At 39.0% G+C, this 18285-nt stretch overlaps 2 protein-coding genes across 3 annotated transcripts in view; both read left to right on the top strand.

Annotated features, from left to right (window-relative positions):
• Positions 1-6990, top strand: part of tg (thyroglobulin) — a 46699-nt gene extending 39709 nt beyond the window's left edge. The window contains 7 exon segments of the mRNA XM_072679484.1: positions 612-773; positions 979-1146; positions 1229-1416; positions 4612-4719; positions 6008-6148; positions 6249-6442; positions 6680-6990. Coding sequence (XP_072535585.1) covers positions 612-773; positions 979-1146; positions 1229-1416; positions 4612-4719; positions 6008-6148; positions 6249-6442; positions 6680-6822 — 1104 coding nt within the window. The 3' untranslated portion in view covers positions 6823-6990.
• Positions 6991-12389: 5399 nt separating this feature from the next.
• On the top strand, positions 12390-18238 carry ccn4b (cellular communication network factor 4b). Of its 2 annotated transcripts, XM_072678745.1 has the most exons (5): positions 12390-12528; positions 13494-13770; positions 15789-16043; positions 16676-16869; positions 16989-18238. In XM_072678745.1, the coding sequence occupies exons 1-5, from the start codon at positions 12478-12480 to the stop codon at positions 17286-17288; spliced, it is 1077 nt and encodes a 358-aa protein (XP_072534846.1). In that variant the 5' UTR covers positions 12390-12477; the 3' UTR covers positions 17289-18238. The 2 variants fall into 2 exon arrangements, with proteins under 2 accessions (XP_072534846.1, XP_072534847.1); XM_072678746.1 differs by lacking the exon at positions 12390-12528 and having other exon boundaries at positions 13564-13747.
• The last annotated feature ends 47 nt before the right edge of the window (positions 18239-18285 follow it).

Here is an 18285-nt window from a genome sequence, read left to right on the forward strand (position 1 = left end):
GTTTTTGACTTTTTGACATACACTATGTGTCCAAATGTTTGTGGACACCCCTTCTAATGAATGCATTTGGCTACTTTAAACTGCACACATTGCTGACCCCATAGCATGGGCTAGAAGAGTATAAAGCCCCCCAGAATCAAACTGTGGAGCAGTGAAACTGTGTTCTCTGGAATGAGGGTGCTCCATACAATAATTTTGGGACTAGTTGGGAGTTGAGGATGAGGTGGGGTGGTGATCATCAAACATTCTGACCTCAATCAAATCTTCACAGCAGTGCTCCAAAAATCTAGTAGAAAGCCTTCCCTGGTCAGTAGAGACAGTTACTCTAACAAAAACAGATTTATAATAATTAATACCCTTGAATTCAGAAGAAATAATGAATGAGCAGGTGGCCACATAGTGCAATCTGACAGTTGTTCTTTACATTTTGTCACAATTTCATGATGAATGGACCAATAGAGTTGATTTTTTCAATTGAAAGATGAGAAGGTTTTTTGCTCCTACTGCAAAGTTGCTGTATTGACGATACAAGCTTTATGTGTGACAGTATTCATATATTATATGTACTCAGATAAGCCATGATGATGATTTCTCCATGTGTCGTCTACTAGGGTGGGTCAGCGTTCTCTCCAGCAGCGGTAATGAGTAAGCAGAAGGCCCTGGAGCAGACAGTGTCTCTGAGCATAGAGCTGGGCTGCTCCTCCGAGCCCACACAGATTCTGACCTGTCTGAGAGGAAAAACAGCTCAAAGCATCAACGCTGCACAAACCAAGGTTCCTCTCCTCTACTCCCCCCCCCCCCCCCCCCCACACACACACACACACACACACACACACACTGTGACTGACTACATCTACAGTACATTATTCTGCCTTGATCATTGTTTTGTTTAAAGAAAGGGCCTAGTTCTGTTTTATGGTCCTATTTTCACGTTGTAATGATGGTGAACATGTTGTGTTTGCATGTATCTTTGTACAGTTACTGGCAGTGAGTGGTCCCCTCCAGGCCTGGTCTCCAGTGGTAGATGGTGTGGTGGTGAGAGAAGAACCCACCACAGCCCTGAACTCTGGCCGTTTCTACAAAGTGCCGCTGCTGCTGGGTTCTTCAGCAGAGGATGGGCTGATCAGCAGAGCTAAAAACATCAAGGTCAGATCAAAGAGAAAAAGAGTCTAATGATCAAATGGACAAATTCGTTTCAGTTGTTTTATTAATTATGTTATTTTAACAGAATTTTGAGCTGCTCCAGGGAAGAGCAGACAGTAAAACAGCTTTCTATGAGGCTCTGTCCAATTCTCTCGGAGGAGACGATGCTAATGTCTTTGTGAAGGAAGCAGCTACTTGGTTCTACTCTCTTCAGCACTCTCCAACTCCCTCCGGATACAACATTTTCTCTCGGGCTCTAGAAAATGCAACAAGGTGAGAGATGCCAAAATCCACCATAAATGACCAGTCCGTGGTCCACCTGGTTGGACAAAAATCCCACATCCCAAAAGCACAGCTCTTTGGTCCTCAAAAGACCAGAATTATTCACTTTTTACTGCTACTGCTACATGGGGAATCTGTGTAACATTGGGGTTCCAGGTTATAATTCTGTGTTTCTTAGCTTGGCTATTTTTGCAGCTGATTTTTAACGTCAGATTAAAAAGTTAGATCAATTACAAATATACTACACCTGTGGCCAGATTCAGAAAAGCTTTCCTAAGAAAAAAACTTACTTTATCTTCAAGTCTGCATTTTACAGCTTATCATGAATGACACATGACACATTTTTAAATTTTCATTATTCACCAAATCCATGAGAATAGCAATCCCAGTAACAAAGTAGGCATTCAGAAAATTTCAGTCAAGAACTAGAAGTCACGCTGGAGGAAGCAGACAACAGGAAAAAATCTTCCTTGGAAAATATGATAACAGTGGTGAGATATGGGAAAGCCATTATTTTCCTCATGTAGACACTAACAGTAAATCTTGTCAAATGAGACATTAATTCAAGCCATTCAAGTATTAAAACTGATCTATTTATCATCTTCTGAAGATTTACAGTCTAAGACCGTGAGGAAATCATATGGTTACACATTTTTATAACAATTACTCTCAGACTTTTTCTGAAGGAAAAAGAAAAATAGTTTTTGAATAATAACTATTGTAAGTGTTTTCTTCAGTGTGTTAAGGAAAGTTAAGGAAAATAGTCCATCTCAAAAGAATTTCTTTCTTAAGGCACTTTTGTAAATCCAAACCTTTACTCCTTACCATTATCATTCACACATATGCACAGTTGATGCATCACACTCTCTAAATTTTTTTTATAGATCCTGAACCATGTATTTCCAGTATTAGTTAAGTTAAATAGGCTCTTTGTCAATATTTTGAAAAGCTTGCCCAGTCTAGCAACAATTACCTTTAAAGAATGCATCTGTAAAGGCAGAAAATGGTCATGTCAATTAACCGAATAGGTCTCAGATCCCTCAGATGCCTGTTGACTTTCACAGTGCCATTTGAAGTTTAAGAGTTGTTCTAAATTTAGAAGCAAATGCAATATGGTGGCTTTTGGAAGTCAAACTTGGAGGAATGTTTAAGTGACAATTTGAAGTATCATGTCATGTTCCTCAAAGGAGTAGGCATGTCGTAGTGACTGTTTATGCAGTAAATTATCATAAATCAAAGGTTCATTTTCCTCAGGACTGTCTTGAGTTGTACTACCTGGATCATCAGCTCAACATGATTCACCCCCAGTGTTTAGCCAGTATTTTAGGCTTGCAGTCAGTCACCGGCATTCAGTTAAATAAACAACAAACAATTCCAGTCTGTCTTTTTGAGCAATAGATGCATTCTTAGTGGCATTCGTAGAAAAAACATGGCCATATTTTCTTTTCCCAGAAACCTCTGAAGCATGTTTAGCGGTCAGGAATGCTTTAGGATCTAGAGTTAAAATAGTTTTATGGCCTTAAAGCAGTCAAATGGCTGTATGGTTTAGCTGTCTGGTTGAAGGGCAGCTTTCTAAACAACTTGCAGTGGGGATGCCGCCACACGCTCACACTAAGAAGGGTGTAGCTGTTGTAATCAACAGGAAGGAAATGGTTTAGCTTAAGAGTCTGACTTAAATAGACTCTGAGACAAAGTGAGTGAGTGAAAGTAGTCCTGTTCTTACTGAGCTGAGCTTTTCTCCCATTGCTGACAGAAAGACAGACAGCCAACACAACACTGACACGCAAAAATCTTGTATCTTCAAAAGGGCAACTTTACATGAGAAGACAAAAACTTTCTTGAGATTTAATGGAAGTCAATGTTAAAATATTTTATTCCAAGTCCTTTTGGAGCATTTCTATTGGTCTATTCACCATGACATTTTGACATGACGTAAAGAACAACTGCCAGCTTGGCATTCTGTTAAAGGGTGAAAAATGATAAAAACGGAGATCCAATGTTTTTGTATGACAGCGACGATATATTAGGGTGGGGGATGAAAAATCTTCAGAATTTACTTCAAATAAAAAGAAAGATCAGTCTGAGCCACAAAGCTGGCACTAGAACAAAAGACTAGGAGCCAAACACAGAATTGGGCAGGCTTAGAGATGTGTGTGCGCGCGTGTGTGTGTGTGTGAGCGCGCGTGCGCGCAAGTGAGGTTTCCCACCCACATAATGACTAGTGTCAGATATAGCATGGACTAGAGCTTACCCACACAAAAGTAACAGAGCTGATACACACGCACACAAACAACACATTTGCCAACTTGCAGCTCTCACAGAAATATAGCAACCACCAAAGTGTGTATTCAGCAGGACATGTGTTATATTTCCTGACAGTTATTATAAACAGTCATATGCAGTTACATTTTAATTGGCTGTACAGCGCTACTGTCACTTTATCTGACTTATATGACTCAAAGGGTCCTTATGTCTTTGTCCAAGATAATATCAATATATCATGACCAGGACCTTAATACACACTTTGGTCTTGCTTAGTTTCTTTTGACTTCTGAAGACAAACCTAAAAATGTATGATTGACATGCCTTGAATTTCCTGTCCTCTCTAACCCCTGTAAATTCCTGCCAAAATGTGTCTAGTTAAACATGTTGAGAGCTGTTTTAGAGCGAGCTCTTTATTTACAGTTTCTTAGACATGTTGGTGTAACAGGACTAGACTGAAAACTGTGTTTAGTCTTAAACATAAGCCGACATGGAAAGTCTTGGCTCTGGTGTAAATATAAGACATTCTTGAGAGGAATGCATTACCACACATCAGGGAAAGCAGTGTGAGTCCAAATCAGTCAAGAGTAGCGAACTAAGGAATGTTATTGAAACAATTAGACCATTGGAGACTATTACATAATCCTGCACAGAACAGGATTTAGAGGGATGGCTTCTTCCATTCCACAATGATCCACTTGGGCCTTTTCCCTTTTTATAATTTATGATATAAGAAAAATTTCACATATCTGTTGACTACTGTTGCAGGAATTTTTTTTTTTTATAAAACTTATACCACACCAAGAAATATTTGGACTGGCATTGCTGAGTATTTTTGTGTAGTTAGTACATTCATCATGGCAATCCTGTGGGCAGAAATGTGACCAGGCCTGTCCACTTATAACTTGTGTTTTTCCACTACAGAGATTTCTTCATCACCTGCCCCTCTGTGGACATGGCCAGCTTCTGGGTCTCCCACACTCGCGCCAGTGTTTACATGTACCACCTGCCTGAGGACATGGCACACACTAGGTACTGCACCTTAAAACTTTCTGAAGGGTAGTACAGGCCAATAAGAGAAAGCTATTAGTCAAGTCAAGTCAAATTTATTTGTATAGCGCTTTTTACAACTGTTGTCGTCACAAAGCAGCTTTACATAATTATTACTTAATAAAGAACAGAGACAGAGAAGAAAGAAGAAATAACATGAAGTTTTTCATGTTATTTTTATTACTAAAATAACATAAGAACATCATCCCAACTGTTAAGCATGGGGGGTGGCAGTATGGTTTGCAGCTGCTTTGCTGCCTCTAGAATTGTACTGTGTATTGTACCAGCAGATTCTACCATGACAAAGCTTAACCATATGTGGGCCATGCAGCAAGACAATGACCCTATGCACACAAGTAAGTCAGCAAATAAATTGAGAACCTCAGGCAGGCTAAATTCTTCATTTTGGAATGGCAAGTCAAAGTCCAGACCTTAATCCAATAGAAATGTTGCAGAAGGACCTAAAAAGAGCCCACCAACATCAAACAGTCTTCCAACATCAAACAGTCTTGTTGTGCAGGATTGATCACCAGTTACTAGAAACGTTTGGTTGAAGTTATTGCTACTTAAGGGGGTCCCATTGATTGTTGAATAATTTTGTTATAAAAATAAATGTTAAAAGTATGTTTTGTGGTATATATTTAATGGGGTCCTTTGTATCTAGTTTTAGGTAATTTTATTGATAATTTCTAAGTAGTTTAGACCAGAGGATGATGGGTCCCACCTATGAGTTATCGTTCCTCTAGCTCTAAGTGAGTTTTTCCCTTGCCTCTGTCTCCCTTGATTGTTCACTGGGCTTTTTGTCTTTATGTTTTATGACTTGTTATTCACTTGTCCTGTTACTAGATTCCTGTAAAGCTGCATTGTGACAACGTCATTTATAAAAAAGTATTAAATATTAAATACATTTAATTACATCTAATTTGGTTAAATTATCCCTTAAATTAAGGGTTCATAAATGCAGCACTATATATATGCATACTTTGCCAGTTCATTAAACTTACTTGTTTCCTTATCTTACATCTTGTGCCTCCTGGAGTTTTACCTAATTGTGTCTTTGAAGGGAAATTCCAAAGCTTTTATCTCATGAATGATGATGTTAAAAAATGCTTTGAAGAATGTTTGAAGTGAACAAGCTGATTCGTAAGTTTAATAGACCACCATCTCTAAAACAGACAAAGAGCAAGCTAGGAAGCTAGGAAGAAATGATTATCTCCTGTCATTCTCAAATTATATGAAACTAATATATTTTACTCTCCTCACCATCCAGTGCTGATTTATCAGCCCCTCTGGATATCCACTACATGTTTGGAGGGCCACACGTTTCAGCAATGCGAGAACTCTTCAGCAACACTGAGAGAAAACTGTCTCTCCAGATCATGAGCTACGTGGCCAACTTCATCAAGACTGGGTATCCGTCATAACACTCATTTATGTGTTAAGATGTCTGTGTATTTATCCCCCTGCTCACTCTCTCATCCATCTTATTGCTTCTGTATGTCTCTCGGCAGCAACCCCAATCTGCCTCTCTCAGTGTCCACAACGTCCTTCGGTGAGGTTTTGCCTCCCTGGCCTCAGTTCCTGCCCCACCCAAACGGGCAGAACTATAAGGAGCTGTCCCCTACCCTCAGCAACCGCAAGAGCCTACAGGCAGCCCAGTGCTCCTTTTGGTCCCAGTATGTGCCAGCTCTGAGCGCCTCCACAGGTCAGTAACACTGCTGTGCGTAAGTGAGTGAAGTAGTAAGAGTTTACAAAAAAAATAGATATCATTCCGTCGTTACTAGAAAGACAGATATCATTTAACAAAAAACAATGTGGTCATCATATTGTGCTCGAGTAACAGACATTTACTGACTGTTCTACAAATGCCTAAATGACAGTGTATTATTTACCAGTATGGTATTTTTTAATAATTTAATGCTTGTTTTCTTTTACCTTTCAGGCAAATTATCACGTGATGCTGCAGTGGGCGAGACTGGAGCATCTCAACTTCCAACATCAGAGCCAAAGCCAGTGCCTTTCACTAGTTTCAGCTCTTCTGTGACACAGAGCAAACCCAAATCTGAGAAGGATGCTTACAGTTGAATTTCTGCTGGAAAAAGCATTTAAGAGAATTTAATTTAGGATCATTTCAGTTTCAGCTGCTAAAACACATAATTTATGTATTTCTGTTGCTATTGTCTTGTAATCATGTAACTCAGAGCTAAACGATCAAATTAAACAAACAATACTAAACAATAAAACTGCATATTAGAAACACAAATACTTTCTGTTGCTTTGGCTGTCCTTATTGTTGTATTGTAGAACCTAAATGTCATCTGCAGGTTCACATTCACATCAGAGTCACTGCTGTAGATTTTTCAACCTGAATTATTTCAACCTGATGACTTAAAAAGACCTAGCCAAAATAAAAGAAACAGCTTTGATTAAAGCAGCTGGGCTATTGTAGTGCTGAAAGTTTCCAGATGCTTTGGAGTGATCCAGTTCTGCCTGAGTTCTGCGGAAACAAATTTATGCCAAGATGCTCTTTATCACTCTATTCTTATACATCATTCTGTCTTCTGCCTGCTGTGATCCAGCTGTGCGAATGCTGCCCTGTGCCTTTCGCCCTGTACATGCCAGATTATGTCCAAACAAGTTTTTCATACCAAGGATTGTGCAAAGATGGCGTTTCCAGCTACTAAATTCCAGTCCTGTCTTAAATGGACTGCAAATGCAAAAAAACATTTTTCAACATATTTCAAGTCTCATGGCTTGTATATATTCGCTACTCTTAAGAGTAGTTTTTTTTTTTTTTTTACTAACCAAAGGCAGGTAGTGAAGCGAATACCCCTAAATACTTATCTAGAGTATTTAAGTGGGAATATCTATTTTCTTTTCATCAACATGATCTCCAACACCAGGGATGGCCTCCAAGGCGCTTTGTAATAAAGATATTTTGTTAGATTCGCTTTCGATTGCATGGAACAAATGCATTTAGCTGCTCGCTGCCAGAGTAATAATGCTAAAAAGCTTTAAACATCAGTCTGTGTGTTAATACCTTCATATAAGTCCATGACAACACAGGAATTCAGTCTGCTTTAAGAAAAACCAGTCTTTAGAGTAGTGTCATAACCCCAGGGTATAATAATGTCTCTGATCTTCTACAACCCCCTGTAATCCTTGATTCTTGGCACTACTTTGGGTATGTTCTAGAAACCACTTGATTGGTCCCAGAAAGACAGCTAGTATGCTAAAATTATTATTAAGTACTATGATTAATGCTGTGCTCAGCAAGGTCTAAGTAACACTAATAACTGCATTCAATCAGAGCTAAAAGTACTTTATGTCTACTTCTGGACTGCATTGCTTCCTCAATAGTAGCTTTCAACTGAGCTAAACAGCTGGAGCGTTCGAACTAATAATGCACACTGTTTCTACTTACTCTCACTACCAGCTTCCTTGGGAAGATACTGCTCTCAAGTGTAAAATGAAGGTCTTAATTAAAGGTCATTATATCTGCAAGCTGTCTTCCCCATTAGTTAATAGTCCAATAGTTTTATATATATATAAAACCTTTGTTCTAATTGGATGCACTGTATTGTGCCTCCCCATTCAAAGAGCTGCTGTAGATATGACCTCACCAAAAGGACAACTTCAAAAAGACCTGTGTTTATGTCATAGATCTTATGTCATAAAATCTATTTAAAATGTAATACATCAAACTGGGTGTACTGGAGGTTTATGTGCCCTTTATGTGTCCTGTCTTAAATGGACTGCAAATGCAAAAAAACATTTTTCAACATATTTCAAGTCTCATGGCTTGTATATATTCGCTACTCTTAAGAGTAGTTTTTTTTTTTTTTTTACTAACCAAAGGCAGGTAGTGAAGCGAATACCCCTAAATACTTATCTAGAGTATTTAAGTGGGAATATCTATTTTCTTTTCATCAACATGATCTCCAACACCAGGGATGGCCTCCAAGGCGCTTTGTAATAAAGATATTTTGTTAGATTCGCTTTCGATTGCATGGAACAAATGCATTTAGCTGCTCGCTGCCAGAGTAATAATGCTAAAAAGCTTTAAACATCAGTCTGTGTGTTAATACCTTCATATAAGTCCATGACAACACAGGAATTCAGTCTGCTTTAAGAAAAACCAGTCTTTAGAGTAGTGTCATAACCCCAGGGTATAATAATGTCTCTGATCTTCTACAACCCCCTGTAATCCTTGATTCTTGGCACTACTTTGGGTATGTTCTAGAAACCACTTGATTGGTCCCAGAAAGACAGCTAGTATGCTAAAATTATTATTAAGTACTATGATTAATGCTGTGCTCAGCAAGGTCTAAGTAACACTAATAACTGCATTCAATCAGAGCTAAAAGTACTTTATGTCTACTTCTGGACTGCATTGCTTCCTCAATAGTAGCTTTCAACTGAGCTAAACAGCTGGAGCGTTCGAACTAATAATGCACACTGTTTCTACTTACTCTCACTACCAGCTTCCTTGGGAAGATACTGCTCTCAAGTGTAAAATGAAGGTCTTAATTAAAGGTCATTATATCTGCAAGCTGTCTTCCCCATTAGTTAATAGTCCAATAGTTTTATATATATATAAAACCTTTGTTCTAATTGGATGCACTGTATTGTGCCTCCCCATTCAAAGAGCTGCTGTAGATATGACCTCACCAAAAGGACAACTTCAAAAAGACCTGTGTTTATGTCATAGATCTTATGTCATAAAATCTATTTAAAATGTAATACATCAAACTGGGTGTACTGGAGGTTTATGTGCCCTTTATGTGTCCTACCTTAAATGGACTGCAAATGCAAAAAAACATTTTTCAACATATTTCAAGTCTCATGGCTTGTATATATTCGCTACTCTTAAGAGTAGTTTTTTTTTTTTTTTTTACTAACCAAAGGCAGGTAGTGAAGCGAATACCCCTAAATACTTATCTAGAGTATTTAAGTGGGAATATCTATTTTCTTTTCATCAACATGATCTCCAACACCAGGGATGGCCTCCAAGGCGCTTTGTAATAAAGATATTTTGTTAGATTCGCTTTCGATTGCATGGAACAAATGCATTTAGCTGCTCGCTGCCAGAGTAATAATGCTAAAAAGCTTTAAACATCAGTCTGTGTGTTAATACCTTCATATAAGTCCATGACAACACAGGAATTCAGTCTGCTTTAAGAAAAACCAGTCTTTAGAGTAGTGTCATAACCCCAGGGTATAATAATGTCTCTGATCTTCTACAACCCCCTGTAATCCTTGATTCTTGGCACTACTTTGGGTATGTTCTAGAAACCACTTGATTGGTCCCAGAAAGACAGCTAGTATGCTAAAATTATTATTAAGTACTATGATTAATGCTGTGCTCAGCAAGGTCTAAGTAACACTAATAACTGCATTCAATCAGAGCTAAAAGTACTTTATGTCTACTTCTGGACTGCATTGCTTCCTCAATAGTAGCTTTCAACTGAGCTAAACAGCTGGAGCGTTCGAACTAATAATGCACACTGTTTCTACTTACTCTCACTACCAGCTTCCTTGGGAAGATACTGCTCTCAAGTGTAAAATGAAGGTCTTAATTAAAGGTCATTATATCTGCAAGCTGTCTTCCCCATTAGTTAATAGTCCAATAGTTTTATATATATATAAAACCTTTGTTCTAATTGGATGCACTGTATTGTGCCTCCCCATTCAAAGAGCTGCTGTAGATATGACCTCACCAAAAGGACAACTTCAAAAAGACCTGTGTTTATGTCATAGATCTTATGTCATAAAATCTATTTAAAATGTAATACATCAAACTGGGTGTACTGGAGGTTTATGTGCCCTTTATGTGTCCTACCTTAAATGGACTGCAAATGCAAAAAAACATTTTTCAACATATTTCAAGTCTCATGGCTTGTATATATTCGCTACTCTTAAGAGTAGTTTTTTTTTTTTTTTTTACTAACCAAAGGCAGGTAGTGAAGCGAATACCCCTAAATACTTATCTAGAGTATTTAAGTGGGAATATCTATTTTCTTTTCATCAACATGATCTCCAACACCAGGGATGGCCTCCAAGGCGCTTTGTAATAAAGATATTTTGTTAGATTCGCTTTCGATTGCATGGAACAAATGCATTTAGCTGCTCGCTGCCAGAGTAATAATGCTAAAAAGCTTTAAACATCAGTCTGTGTGTTAATACCTTCATATAAGTCCATGACAACACAGGAATTCAGTCTGCTTTAAGAAAAACCAGTCTTTAGAGTAGTGTCATAACCCCAGGGTATAATAATGTCTCTGATCTTCTACAACCCCCTGTAATCCTTGATTCTTGGCACTACTTTGGGTATGTTCTAGAAACCACTTGATTGGTCCCAGAAAGACAGCTAGTATGCTAAAATTATTATTAAGTACTATGATTAATGCTGTGCTCAGCAAGGTCTAAGTAACACTAATAACTGCATTCAATCAGAGCTAAAAGTACTTTATGTCTACTTCTGGACTGCATTGCTTCCTCAATAGTAGCTTTCAACTGAGCTAAACAGCTGGAGCGTTCGAACTAATAATGCACACTGTTTCTACTTACTCTCACTACCAGCTTCCTTGGGAAGATACTGCTCTCAAGTGTAAAATGAAGGTCTTAATTAAAGGTCATTATATCTGCAAGCTGTCTTCCCCATTAGTTAATAGTCCAATAGTTTTATATATATATAAAACCTTTGTTCTAATTGGATGCACTGTATTGTGCCTCCCCATTCAAAGAGCTGCTGTAGAGATGACCTCACCAAAAGGACAACTTCAAAAAGACCTGTGTTTATGTCATAGATCTTATGTCATAAAATATATTTAAAATGTAATACATCAAACTGGGTGTACTGGAGGTTTATGTGCCCTTTATGTGTCCTACCTCCTTGCTTTGATATGAGCCTAACAACCAACCCCCATGTACATACAAATGACATAAAATATGTTGTACACTACATGTCCAAATGTTTGTGGACACCCCTTCTAATGCCTGCATTAAGTTATACCCATTGCAGATGTGCAAATGCACACATACAGCTTCAATAGAATGTCAATAGAATAGGACTCTCTGGAGCAGACAAACACGAAGCTATTCCCACCCCACCACCCCATCTAATACTTTATGGACATCCTGATCTCACTAATGCTCTTTTAGCTGAATTCAATCAAATCCTCACATCTGTGCTCCTAGTATCTAGTACAAAAGCAGCATAGATTCTTTTTAATATCCTTGATTTGAAAAGAAACAGTGAATGAGCAGGCGTCCCATTATTTTTGTCCATATAGTGTACTATCATGAACAAGCCAGCTTGGAGGTTTCTGTTAAATCAGTGACCTTCACAACAGTTCAAGAGTTTCCACTTCTACACCCAAGTTCACTGCCTGCCCAAGGAAGCCGGTAGTGGGAGTAAGGTAGCACTTGAAATGTAATCCATGACCTGTAGGGACAAGTCCAGTGGTCAGGAATAGCCGCATAGCTGTAGGGGGAAACAAAGGGCAGCAGGGTAAGACGGTGCAGCTCTCTCTTTTCCTCAGAGGAGAATGAACTGGAGCTGCCTCGCTGACGTCAGCACACAGTCAGGCACAGCGGAGCTGCTGCTGTAAATGTGGCAGTGAGACTCACTGATGCCTCACAGTCTCCCTCACACACTCAGGAGCAGGGAGAGCGATGGATTTCCACTCGAGAGGAGAATAAGTTGTGTCTCAATGTGTCTCCCTCAGGATTTCAGTGATGAGGTGGCTCCTGTTGTGGATTCTTTTGGCAGCCAGTGGCCTCCATCAGGTGAGTGGCGTTATTATTAGTTGAGTGTGGCGTGGGGGGCTGCGGGGGCTGTGGGACAGGAGCTAGTGGAGGTGAACTTCAGGGAGGGGTGTGATGGACAGTGAGGTGAGAGAGAAGCTGGTGCTACGTGGGCAACAGCCCTAATTTCTGCAGTATTTTGCTTAAATTGGGAATTGGAATTGACAGTAATCATTAAACCGTGGTTTACGACGAAGCTTGTTTACAGGTGGGGTACCTGTGTTTAATGCTTTGTTTTTTTTAATAACCACTTTGAATGGCTAGATGCAAAGTCATCAATATTTAATAAGTTTACATGCGATCAGTTAATATCACAAACTATTTAATGCCCTTCAGGAGCATAACACAATGCTGCCCTCTTGTGGATCAGGTTGGTATTACACGAGAGTAGACCTCATTCACCAAACGTACTTAAGAAAATTCTTCGTAAAACCAACGTACGAAGTATTTATTTATTTTTGGCCATTTTCTTTATTAAATTTTTATTAAATTTACAAGAACGATGAGGTCCATCAAGTGCAGAGCTGTAAACAAGCACCCACCTTTAATGCGCATGTGCACTTATTTACTCACTCACTCACTCACTCACTCACTCACTCATTTATTTATTTATTTATTTATTTATTTATTTATTTATTTATTTATTTATTTATTTATTTTATTTTATTATATTTAGTATTTTTTGTACTTTCTGTCGACGCACCCTGGCTCATGCTTTGTCTGTTGTCCTTATTTATTACTGCACTGGATACTGCACCTATTGAACTGTACAACCCTGTATTACTTTAGAGACAATAAAGTTACATTGAATTAAATTCTGTTGAACACATCATGAGTCTGATGTAGAGTTTTGTAAGGACTGTTCTCTAAGACAGTTCTTAGGAAAGTACTGGTGAATAAGGCCCAGTGTTTTCATGCTTTTCTTTCTCTTTCCCTCTTGAGTAAAGGCCCTGTCCCAAAATTCCACCGCCACTCCCCTTGTGACCACAGACTTGGACCCCTACAACAGAACACAGTACTGTAAATGGCCCTGCAAGTGCCCCAAGAGCCCCCCGGTGTGTCCCCCCGGGGTCAGCCTGCTGACAGATGGCTGTGACTGCTGTAAGACCTGTGCTAGGCAGTTTGGTGAAACCTGCAATGAGAAGGACACCTGTGACTACCATAAGGGACTGTATTGCGACTATAGTGCTGACAAGCCTAGGTACGAAAAAGGAGTGTGTGCATGTAAGTGACCCTAAATACTAATCAGTTGTTTTTCTTTCATCCTCTGTTTATCCAGCACATGCAGTAATGTGCAAGAAAATCAGAGGCCAGACTTGATGTTCTGAGTTTCCAGTCAAAATGGCTTTGAGTAGAAGTTCTTCATATTTCAGCAGATGTTTCTGAGGTTAGCTATAAGAGAAGGGGGGGGGGGTCCCAGGAGCTGGTAGATCACCAAAACTGGCCTCATTAAATAAACAGAACTAAATATCAGATAAACAGAATAAAAGCTTGAAAAAAGGGGAGAATCAAGCTCCATTCTCGCTTCAGTACTCAAAACTTCCACTGGGGTTTCTCTCCATGCTTCCACTGTTAGAAGACATCTCACCACTGTGGGTCTGAAAGGATGTGGAGCTGATCAAAAAGCTCTTACTGAATAAAGAAAACAGAGAAGAACATCTGCAAATGTAGCTTCTGAAGCTGTCTGTGTTCTCAGAACAATGGACTGATCACCCCAGGGTCCAGACATGGATTGTAACTTCTAAGACTTCTAAGACCTCACTGCAGATTTCTGAGAAACTGAAAGCGAGTCTCTTGAGACGAATGTAAGCTGAGCTGTGTATCAGTTTTTCTTTGACGCCAAAAATGAATAGCTTGTATTAGATGTTGGTTTTGACTGGAAATTGTATAAATGAAAGGTGGTCTCTGACTTCTGCACATTACTCTACCTTAACATGACATCTGGCATATAATCAGTAATATAGGAACCAGCAGTATACAGCCCTGCCCTTTTCCTTGATATTTATATCTAGATGTGTTGTACAACGTAAAACATGGCAGATGCAGCAGCAGACAGCCCAATCTGTTAATATAGTATTAAGTATAGGAACAGATAGTCTTATCGTGACTGAACGAATCCTCTGCTTAAAATAGTACACTATAGTGCAGCTTCATATTTGGTAGGTAAATGCTGCTAAATCCTTTGTTGTGTTTTGGGACATTGTCTTGCTGCTTGATAAAGTGCCCCATGATTAGATTGGAGGCGGTTCTCTGTACCGCCATGAGTTATATCATCATAAATAAAGATTGATGAGCCTGTTCCAGAAGCAGCCATGCAAGCCCGAGCCATGACATTACCTCCACCATGCTTAACTAATGCGCTAGTATGTTTTGGATCATGAGAAGATGCATTCTTTCTCCAACTTTGGTCATGGAGGTTAACCTTTGTCTCATCAATCCATTAACATTCCCAGAATATTTATGGCTTATCTGTGCAAATTCCAATCTGGCCTTCCAGTTCTTTTTTGCTGATGAGTGATTGCGTATTGTGTTGTGGTCCCTACAAATCTATTCGCAAAGCCTTATTCCAACTGTGGTGCCTTCACCCCTACGCTGTGGGGGTTGTCGGTGATGTCAGTGTTACTTTTCTTAGGCACCCTGTATTGGCTGACCTGGTTATTAGAACACCAGTGGCTTTTTCTTCCTTTTGAGTTTTGCAATTTTCTCCATAGACATTTGTCTGGTCTTCGTGTTGGTTTATCCTTTTCAAAAACAAGTGCAGTATTCACAGACAACACGTGGGGCAAGAGTAGATATTCAGAGCTATTAATTATTTGAATAAATGACTTGAATATTTATGAATTATTTAAATTTTGATTTAATTATAAAAAAATAAAAGACAAAAAACTGGCTGTCAATCACATCAACATGTCATTCCAGTATTTTTCTCACTTGAAAAATAGGCGGGTTCTAACAAAAGATGCCATGTTTTGAGTTTTTTGAGTATTTTGCTGTTTTTTTTTTTTGCTACTGTTTGAGTTGAGTATTTTGCTACTTGCTACTTTACTAAATAGATCAGTGATGTATATTGTTTAACAGGGCTGGATAACTTCATTTTCTGAGTAATTATTTACACTCCCACATCTCATATTAACATTTTCCTTTTTCACTTTTATAATATTTATTATCAAGTGACCATTAAAAAGATTAAAATCTAAAGCTCTAGGTCTTTACACTTCAGTGCTGCTCTACATGTGTTTCAGATATGATGGGGTCAGGGTGTGAATATGATGGTGTGATCTACCGTAACGGGCAGAGTTTCCAGCCCAGCTGTAAATACCGCTGCCTCTGCGTGAATGGAGCGATTGGGTGTGTGTCGTTGTGCACAGAATCCCTTCCGCCCCGGGTTTGGTGCCAGTCGCCCAAGCAGGTGAAGATTCCAGGTCGGTGTTGTGAGCACTGGATCTGCGACGAGCCTCGGAAACCAAGAAAAACCAGTCCCAGGCATGCTCTGGAGGGTAAGTACCAAAAGCAGAGGCAAACCAGCAAAATGTCCATATTATGCAGACCTGAAATACTGTGCAGAAGCCTTACGATCCTTAACTGGGCAGTAAATGTTTATTTACTGAGTAAAACATTTATAGTAAAAAACATAAATAATAATCATACAAAAGAAGTGATTCTACATCACTGTGTTCATTACAACATCTCCAAAGCTCTCCTCATGAGAGTCTAGTACTATTTATAGTTATCATCCAACACCTGGTTTTGTAAAGCAGTGCTTAATGATGTCAAATCAGGTAAGCTGGTGATGGAACAAATCCTTGCACTGGTTGGGGGATTCAAGAAGAAATCTAGTTTTCTCCTGGACTAAGCTTTGTTCATTAAACTAGCTCAGAGGATCTCAACTACCTTCTTTAAAGTGAGAAATGCTTTTTTACTGTATTTCTGTTTTCCTGCCTCTGTTCCAATGTGATCTGGTGTTTTTGCCAGCAGAAACCTAGATAAATGAATGTAAATAAGGTGCATACAATTTCTGGAGGTCTTCACATCTTTACATTTAAGGAGCTCTTTACAGCTCAAATGGTATTTTTGGTAAAGTAATTGGAAAACATACAGAAAATAAAAATAAATGTTTTGTCTTTCTCAGTGTCCCTAAGCACCAACGACATCTGGCACAAAAACTGCATTACCCAGACCACCCCTTGGAGCCCCTGCTCAAAGACCTGTGGGCGAGGTGTATCCCTGCGAATCTCCAATGACAACGCACAGTGTGAGATGGAGAAAGAAACCCGACTGTGCAACCTTCGACCCTGCGATGTGGACATTGTTAAACATTTTCGGGTAATGATGCTCACTAATGTCTTTATTACTTCAGTACTTCCAGATACACTAGAAGGGAATTATGGTAAATAATAGACTAAAAAATTTTTTTGCTCACTGTTCTTGTTTCTGTGACCTAGCCAGGAAAGAAGTGCCTGAACATCTACCGTGAGCGTGAGTTTCAGAACTTCACCATCTCCGGCTGCGTCAGCAAGAAGCCCTACTGGCCAAAATACTGTGGAGTGTGCACTGATGAGCGCTGCTGCATCCCCTACAAGTCCAAGACCATTGAGGTGGAGTTTGAGTGCCCCAATGGGTCCGTCTTCACTTGGAAGTACATGTGGATCAATGCATGCTTCTGCAACCTCTCCTGCAGGAACCCCAATGATATCTTCTCGGATCTCCAGCCCTTCTATGAGCACAATGAGATCATGAACTGAGAAGACCACTGAGGATACTGTCACACATTTGCTTACAGTGTGGTGTGCTTCAGTGCCATCAGTGCTGGCATGATTGATGGTCATGAGAGGATTTAGTAGGTTTAAGTGTTTAAGTCATGTGGAACCCGACTGCCACCTTTGGATTCAGAGAGCTGGAGCAGAGCTAATCGGTATGTGCAGTATTTGATTTTGGATCAGGAAAAACACTGGTTTTATGGCACAAGATGATCTTCAGATCTCCATGAGGCATGTGCCTTAGAAGGAATGTGTGGTGTTCAGTCATCTGGAATATATTTGGTGAGATGATTAAAACCTTCCCTTTGACATTTTTATTTTGTTCTTTGGCTACAAGGTTCCTGAGTGAAGCGAGTGGACGAAGAGCTTGTATAAAATGTGCTTGATGAAGAAATACAGAAAAATGTATTTCATTGCAGAATAAAATGTTAAAACTGAATATGGAAATATTGTTTAACAAATGTATGTGCTATTTTTTTATTACTGACAATGGTATATATAATATTTTGAGACAGTCAGCTACTATTAAGCACAAATTCTTTCCTCACTAGATGGATATTGTTAATCTATAGGTATGTTTCATGTGTATTTTTTTTTTGGCCAAATGTGTACATTTTTCTTATACAATGTTTTTTTTATATATATATATATATATATATATATTACAATGGGAAAATAAGCACTTTCTGAACCCTGGAACAATGAGCGTATTTACAAAATACTGTGTTCATGCTCCAGAGGACATGATGGGGCCTTTTTAATGATGTATGTGAAAATTATCATGTTAACATTTTGCTTAGATTCTATTTTACATAGCAAATCTACATATTAGTATAATGTACGTTTGCCCATGTATGTCACGGTGCTAAATATGCAATGGACCTATAACTTATTTACTGCATTCAGTAAGAAGACGACTTGTGGGATAAGTGTGTTTTAATGTCAGTGCTGATTAAAGATGCAGCCTAGCAAATGCACATTC

Source organism: Salminus brasiliensis, chromosome 5 (assembly GCF_030463535.1).
Source record: "Salminus brasiliensis chromosome 5, fSalBra1.hap2, whole genome shotgun sequence".
Classification (NCBI taxonomy): Eukaryota; Metazoa; Chordata; class Actinopteri; order Characiformes; family Bryconidae; genus Salminus; species Salminus brasiliensis.

Excerpts from the sequence above, each read along its gene's own strand:
- ccn4b (XM_072678745.1), top strand. The coding sequence starts at position 12,478 with ATGAGGTGGCTCCTGTTGTGGATTCTTTTGGCAGCCAGTGGCCTCCAT. Across the intron at positions 16,044-16,675 it reads TCCCAGGCATGCTCTGGAGG|TGTCCCTAAGCACCAACGAC; the intron begins GTAAGTACCAAA and ends TGTCTTTCTCAG. Across the intron at positions 16,870-16,988 it reads ACATTGTTAAACATTTTCGG|CCAGGAAAGAAGTGCCTGAA; the intron begins GTAATGATGCTC and ends TCTGTGACCTAG.